Below are 8,326 nucleotides of genomic sequence, written 5' to 3'. Positions count from 1 at the left end.
CCGGAGCCCAGCAGGTCGAGTCTGCAGTGGCCGGGAGCGGCCACTGCACTCCAGTCTGGGAGACAGAGTGAGACTCCAACTCAAAAAAACAACAAAAAAAACCTACATACCTACAGCCAATTGATTTTTGACAAAGTTGACAGAAACACACACTGAGGAAAGGACATCCTATCCTATGCAATAAATGGTACTGGGAAAATTGGCTAGCCGTATGCAGAATGATGAAACTGGACCCCTATCTCTTACCATCCAAAAAAAATTAACTCAATTTGGATTGCAGACTTAAATGTATGGTCTGAAACTATAAAAATTCTAGAAGAAAGCCTATAAAATTTTTTCCTGGACACTGGCATAGGCAAAGACTTCACAATGAAGACCTTAAAAAATGTAAAAAAAAATTAAATAGACAAATGGGAGTTAATTAGACTAAAAAGCTTCTGCACAGTAAAAGAAATAATCAATAGAGAGAACAGACAACCTGCAGAATGGGAGAAAATATTTGCAAAGTATGCATCTGCCAGGATTTTAATATCCAGACTCTACAAGGAACCCAAACAGCTCAACAAAATAAAAACAACCCCACTACAAAGTGGGCAAAGGGCATGAACAGACATTTTTCAAAGTAAGATATCCACATGGCCAGCAGCCATATGAAAAAAATGCTCAACATCACTAATCGGGAAAACAAATCAAAACTACAGTGAAATATCTTATGCCAGTCAGAATGACTATTATTAAAAAGTCAAAAAGTATGGTGAGAATGTGGAGCAAAGGGAACAGTTCTATACTGTTGGCAGGAATGTGAATTTGTACAACCTCTATGAAAAACAGTATGGAGATTTTTCAAAGAACTAAAAATAGAACTACTATTCAATTTAGCAATCTCAGGACGGGCATGTACCCAAAGGAAAGTAAGACACTATATCAAAAGATACATGTACTAATATGTTTTTAGCAGTACTCTACAATAGCAAAGTAATGGAATCAGCTTAACTGTTCATCAACAGATGACTGGATAAAGAAAATGTTTTATATATGTATGTATATGTAGGTATTTATATATATATATATTTACACAGATATAAGTATATATATATGTAAATGCACACATGTGCATTCATACATACACATACATTGGAATATGATTTAGTCACAAAATAGAATGAAATCATGTTTTTTGCAGCAACATGGGTAGAACTGGAGGCCATTATCTTACCTGAATTAACTCAGAAACAAAGTCAAATAGCTCATGTTCTCACAAGTAGGAGCTAAATAACATGTGCACATGGACACAGAGTGTGGAATAATAGACATTGGAGACATGTAAGAGTGGGAGGGAGAAGAGGGATAAGAAATTAACTAATGGGTGCAATGTACACTATTTGGGTGATGATTACTCTAAAAGCCCAGACTTTACCACTATGCAATTTATCCATGTACCAAAACTGCACTTGTACTCCCTAAATTTATTTATTTATTTATTTATTTATTTATTTATTGAGTTGGAGTTTCACTCCATCGCCCAGACTGGAGTGCAGTGGCCGCTCCCGGCCACCGCAGCCTCAACCCACTGGGGTCCGGCAATCCTTCTGCCTCAGCCTTCCAAGTAGCCGGAATTACAGGCGCGTGCTACCACGTCCACTCCCTAAATTTATACAAATAAAAAATGTATACAAATACCTAAATATATACAAATACCACTCCCTAAATTTATACAAATAAAAAAGTAAAATAAAACAGTAGAGGTAGGAGGGCATATTGGCCTAGTGCTACCTGGTCGGTCTTACTAGCATGCAACAGAGGAGAAGAGATGTGATCAAGAGACAGTGCCAAAGAGAAGTACACAATAAAAATCTCAAGGGCTTAGGTTGCATCATATGAACTTACCATATTAGGCAGTTTTTGATCTACAAAAATAGAAGTTTTATATAGTTTAGTATTAGGCAGTTTTTGATCTACAAAAATAGAAGTTTTATATAGTTTAGTGTAATAAAAATAAAGTGTATTAACCTTTTCATATAAGACACCCTTTCATGTTGCTCCCCAATAGAGTCCTAAGTCTTTGATCTGTGTTCTTCATCCTGAGTTGGGGCTTTAGCAGGGTCGTGAGGGGTGAGTTAGCTGAACTCATGCTAGTGAAGATACTCTTAGCCATAGGTAGACAGATGTGCTTCAGAATATCATGAACTGACAAAGATACAGGGAAGATGTGGATGTGAGTAGTGAGGGTTGTATCCCAGGACTCAAGTCCGGTTCGTTTGGATTCTAAGGCCACACATTTGTAACTTTACCTTTAAATATGATCAGAGACAGTCAGATGCAGTAGGTAATTTGAACTTTAGGTGTGGTTTAGCCTACGCATTTCCTCCAAATAAGAGATTGGCAAATGACAAGCCCACTTTTGTAAGTAAAGTTTTATTGGAACATGGCTACTCTTTCATTTATGTATTCCCCATGCATTTTTTAGGTTGAATTGTGACAGAGGCCTTCCTTCTAGCTAGCAAGCCTGAAATATTTACTATCTGGACCTTATGAATGAAGTTTGCCAACCTCTACACCAAGTAAAGTAATGTTTGTTAGATTTGCTCAGGAATCCACAAACAAGTCCTTGGAGTCAAAACCAACATACTGTCTTTTTTTGTAAATAAAAATTTTATTGAAACATAGTTGGCACTGTGATGACTTATTTATGTCTTGCTTTTGACTTCTTTTTTGCTACCATGATGGAGCTGAATAGTTGTAGCAGACCTTAGTGACCAACAAAGCTTAACACACTTGCTGTCTGGTCATTGTAGGAAATGTTCACCAACCCTTGCATTGGGTCATGACATCCAAGAATGTTTATACCTTTGTGGGTATTTTTTCTAATTTTCTCATTTTACAGATGATAGAACTAAGGTCTAGAAAAATGTTGCCCAAGGTTCTTCAGATATCTATGCCATTAAATTAAGTCAGAGACTGAAATTGTCTGTGCCCCATCTCTCCTTCCAGGAACTCAGCACAGCATCTTTCCTTTCAGCCTGCTCTCAATCTGGATTAGGCGTCCCTCCTTCTTTATATAGATCAGTATAATAAAAATGCATTTATTAACCTTTTCACATAACACACCTTCTCTCACTGCTGCCCTGAGATGTCATAACATGGGAATGATCAGGGTTTGGAAACAAAACATCTTAGTTCAGATCCTGGGTCTATCAGTTTATAGTATTTTTCAGTGTCAACATTGAAGTAAGACAAAGGGCCAAGTTAGTGAAATAAAGTGGAGAGAATGTATTTAATAATCAGGCTACTTTAGCCTCCTCATGACCAGAATATGCAAATAAATTGGGAGGATGACAGAAAAAAAGGATTTTGTTTAGTTCTGTGGACAGTTTTCACTGTTTCTTCTTGTAGTTTCTTGATATGGATCTTCTTAGTTGAAAAGTATAATCTGATAGGCCGAGAAGAATTCTTTTTCTTCAACTTAACCAGCCGTGTTTGCTTGCTCCCTGTCCTCTCCAAGCTGAGCCTCTACTTCGTCCTTGGTAAAATGGGGTTATTGTTGTCTGTCTCCTTGTAGGTTTATTGTGAGGATTAAATGAAGTAACTCTTCTAAAATGCCTCACGTGTGACAGATGCTCTGGTTTTTTCCCTTGCCCTTTATTCCTAGGAGTGTTCTGTTATGTACATTTTGCCAGGTGGCCAGCAATGCTAATCCTAGAAAAGTGGGTTTCCCTTCCTTTTTAAGAGCAGTTCTCAGAATGTAACCTCTGAGAGTGAAGTTCTTGTTTTGGTTGGCAAGGGTGCAAAGGAGCATTCTAGCTGTGAATGAGAGCCAGGGAAATGGACCTGAGAGTTGAACACAGATTTCACTTGACCTTTCCTTCCCTTATTTGTTTGCAGTATAAAGAAGAGGGCAGCAAGGTAACCAGTTATTGCAATGAGACAATGACCGGGTGGGTACATGATGTGCTGGGCCGGAACTGGGCTTGTTTCACTGGAAAGAAGGTGGGAACTGCTTTTGAGAATGAGTATGTCAACGTGGGACACCACAAGAATTCCCAGGAAAAGTGAGTTTTCACAAGTGAGACAAACATTTGGTTTTATAGTATATATGAATATGTGTGTATATTAATTATTGGAATTTTATTTTGATTATATAAAGTTTATTTAGCTTAGAAACATAAGCCATATTTTATACAACTTGACTAGAAAAATATGTGGACCATTGTAATTGAGAGCATTTTTTTTTTAAGTGTTTCAAAAGTAATGGACCAATGATGGCTTAAAAAAAATTAGGACCACAGAATTGCACATTTTTAATGAACAAATCATTTTATTGGTTGTTATGTAATAACTTATTGCATAATACTTGTAGATACATTCATTTATATTGCAACAGCTGTGGTGATACTAATTGAACAACTTTTAAAAACAGTAAGTAGGAGCAATTTCCTCAGGTCCCCTCCCCTTTGGGAGCTTTTCTGTCCTCTCAATAAATACTGCTTTCAAAAAAACAAAACAAAACAATAAGTAACTGAATTCAAAGTTATCAGTAGTTATGCAGTGTATTAGTTTGCTAGGGCTGTCAGAACAAAGCACTACAGACCGAGTGGCTTAAATAACAGCATTGTTTTCTCACTGTTTTGGAGGCTAGAAGTCCAAGATAAAGGCGGTCGGGTGTGGCTTTTCCCAAGGTTACTCTGCTTGGCCTGCAGATGACTGCTTTCTTGCCGTGTCCTCACACAGTCCTTTCTGACTGTGTCCTAATCTCCTTTTATAAGGACACGAGTCGTACTGGATCAGGGGCAACCCATAAGACCTCATTTGATCGTAAATATGTCTTTAAAGCCCTATCTGCAAGTACAGTCAGTCACATCCTGAGGCACAGAGGGTTAGAACTTCAACATATGAATTTTGGAAGTATACAATTCAGCCTGCAATGTGGTTAATGGTTTTTGTTAGCTTAAGTCTACTATAGCAGTGAACCACACAGAGGAGATTGCAAGCAAGACTTTTTTAGGTTCGGAAGGAAGTGATGAGCAAATAGTCCGTTTTCCGTCTTATTTTGTTATGAAAGCCACTAAAAGTGGACATTGACAAATCATCTGATCTTAAAGCAAGTGTATTGTCTGCAAAAGTTCTAAATAAGCCATAGACTCCTTCAGGCCCTTCATGTTGAGTTTAGGTTTTAAATAGCTTTGTTTGCTTGGTTCTTGATATGCACATTTTCTACTACGGTGTGCACTTTTCATGCTACCTTATAGGATATATTATGTATTATTGCACTCTATTTGATATTTCAAACACTGTCTCATTTAGGGAAGAAGCTACATAACCTGAGTGCTCAGTACCTACATTGCCTCACCTGTAAAATGGGTGCTTGGGACTAAATTATTCTTGAGGTCTCTTACAGATTTTAATGATCTGTTATCACATAGTAAGTATCATTATTTTTAATCTCCTAGGATCTTAAACACCGAAAATAATAGTGTTTAAGACCTAGGATGACATCTTGTCATTATTGTAATGCACACATCAGCACTTGAGTCTCTGTAGATGTTATGATAAAACGAGGGAATTAGAGTGAACTACTGCTTCTCAAATACTTAATTCAGTGGAATATTGACTCTCACCAAGGGAAAGCAATTTAAAAAATATTCACATTTAGAATTTACTCCAGTATCTAAAGAAACAATGAAACAACTATAACTTGTTTTTGTTGTGTTATTGTAGTCAGAAATATGACACAGGCAGTTTTGTAATCTGTTTCGTAAAAGTACCTCTGGTTTTTCACACTTTGCAGCAAGTGGGAAAGAACTTCAATAAAAACTAAAACCTCCCATGTGTGTCAGTATTTTCTGTGCTCACAGGTTCTTTGACCATATCAAACTATTCTCTCCATATATACGTGAATTATAAGAGAAAGAGTTCACAGTGTACCTAAGTTGCTTGGGTTAGGTGTATCTTGTTTTGCATAATTGAATGTTTGCAGTAGTCTTGGATAGTGAGTCACACTCAAACTACAGAATCCTGTTTAATATGAATGATATGGTGCGCTCTATAATTCCTAGCATCTGGCACCTAGGTGTGATACATTGTTTGAATTAAGTGAATAATTAACTCTCCATTTTGTGCTGTGTAAACATGCTCTTTGCGTATTAGCTTTATTTACATCTGTATCCAAGTGTCTGGCTTGAGGTAAACTAATGCTTCTCAAGTTTTAATGTTATTGTGGATCACCTGATAATCTTGGTAAAAAAAATGCAGATTCTTATTCAGTTGGTCTGGGTTGGGTACTTGAAGTCTGCACTTTTAACAAGCTCCCAGATGCTACTGCTAATGTTGTTTTAAGAATCAAATTTTTAGAGACAAGTATAGAAATCAAACATCATGTGGAATAATATTTTGGCATCATGTGGTTATAATGCTTGTATGCTATATATACATTGTATACAATTTTTGCTGTTTTTTTTTAATATAAAAGTTATCAAAGTGTGTTGTGGAAACTAGAGGATGAGAGAAATGAGAGAAAGGTAGTGATTTCATGCCACCACACAGGTAATCATGGTGGTGTTTTAAAAACACATTTATAAAAGTCTTTTCGCCAAAATTGTTTAATTGACTATAATTCTGGATGAACGTAATTAATTTCCTTCTTTTACATTTAATATAGTGTGACCACTTTCATGTCACTACATCTTCTAGACATTTTTCTAAATAAATTATATAGTAAATGAGGTATCATTATTTAATCAATCGTTTATCTTAGAACATTTATTTAGGTTGTTTGCGATCTATACTAATATCAGAGTTTCATTGAATATTCTTACATCTTAATTAACTTGAACCTTTATTTTCGGAGAAAGCATTCCAGGCTATCAAAGCATATTGTCAGTTGACTTCCTGAAAGACTATACCACTTTTCACTTAGACACAGAGGGTAAGGGTGCTTGTTTTAATAGAATCTGTTTATATCATTAAAGACTATATCTTTTGTTGCCAGATATTCTGATAGGCTCTACAAGTATAACCATAGCTTTGTGAAAGCTATCAATGCCATTCAGAAGTCTTGGACTGCAACTGCATACATGGAATATGAGACACTTACCTGGAATGATATGATTAGGAGAAGTGGTGGTCACCGTCAGAGAATCCCCAGGTAATAAAGCATATCTCTTTATCACTAATAGAAATATTTGTGTTGAATGCCATCTTCTCTCCTAACCAGGCCTACTTGGGTTGTCCACCATTTACTGGTCATCTCATTTTAAGATTTTTGTGGTCTTTTTTTGTCAGCCTTCTCTCTCTCCTATTTACACATATCCCATTGCTCTTGAAGTCCTGTTTATGGGACTTTCTTTCTCAGTGTCTATTGTTTTCATGACCCTGTTTCCATTTTCTTCCCTCTGGCATAGGACTTGGTCATACCTTTCTCACACTGTAGATTCACCTTCCTGTCTCTTTGGTCCTGTCTCCTTGGTTTTGACTCTTTGGCCTTTCCCCTCCCCATTCTTAGCTGCTTTATGAAAAGCTGCCAGTTTTATATTTCTATGCCAGTGATGACTATGTTATTGCCCACTATAGCTAATGAATAAATTTAGCATGGTATACAATAATGTGTAATATGACCATAACTGTGTTTACTATCTTGATTTGCTTTCAAACAATATGACATACAGGTAGCAAAAACTTCATTTTGCCTTCATTCACACTGCTCTCTTTGCCTCAAATGCCCCTTAACTTGGCTACAGTGACTGTCAGAGTTGTCACCTATAAAAATCTTCAAGCTATCTCTGTTTTAAGATCCAGCCAAAAAAACAAAAAATAGTATTATTTATCAATGCAGTCCTACTGCCCTCAGCCAGGGTATCTTTACCTTACATATCCATCTTTACCTTATATTCCCCATGGTATATGAGATCCAACTATTAAGTTCTCAAACTCATCCTAGAGAAAGTGCTACATACCTTATTGCTGAATATCACTATGGTCACCTTCAAAGTACTCCCCTTGGGAAGCTATGTACTGACACCAGTGCCTAGTACACCTGCCAAAGCAATTTTGGAATTTCAGAGCTTTCATCATATTACTCTTGATACTTGAATGTCATAAAGTATCTTGCTTTCAATATTACCTTTATCTTCCTGTAAAGAAAAAAGTCAGTGGGGAGTCAGATCGGGTGAGTAGCAATGAGCTATATAGCACTTTTTCTAAAATGATTCGCAAACCTAATTGTCAGACTTCATATTTCCTACTTTTGGAAAGTTTGTAAACTGATTTCTAATCAGGAATTTGGGTAGAACTTTTTTTTTTTTTTTTGAGTTGGAGTCTCACTCTGTCACCC

The 8,326-nt window shown here is 36.6% G+C and overlaps 1 protein-coding gene across 2 annotated transcripts in view; it reads left to right on the top strand.

Moving 5' to 3' along the window:
- Positions 1-8,326, top strand: part of CTSC (cathepsin C) — a 46,700-nt gene that overhangs the window by 19,594 nt on the left and 18,780 nt on the right. Inside the window, exons 3-4 of one of the 2 annotated variants that reach the window (XM_008066390.2) lie at positions 3,883-4,049; positions 6,986-7,141. In XM_008066390.2, coding sequence (XP_008064581.1) covers positions 3,883-4,049; positions 6,986-7,141 — 323 coding nt within the window. Of the gene's footprint in view, positions 1-3,882; positions 4,050-6,985; positions 7,142-8,326 lie in introns of those variants that run through there. The other variant, XM_021716749.1, reaches the window with a different exon arrangement.

This window comes from Carlito syrichta, unplaced genomic scaffold (genome assembly GCF_000164805.1).
Source record: "Carlito syrichta isolate Samal-C Ts95f unplaced genomic scaffold, Tarsius_syrichta-2.0.1 Scaffold308910, whole genome shotgun sequence".
Classification (NCBI taxonomy): domain Eukaryota; kingdom Metazoa; phylum Chordata; class Mammalia; order Primates; family Tarsiidae; genus Carlito; species Carlito syrichta.
This window is presented reverse-complemented; position numbering and strand designations above follow the sequence as displayed.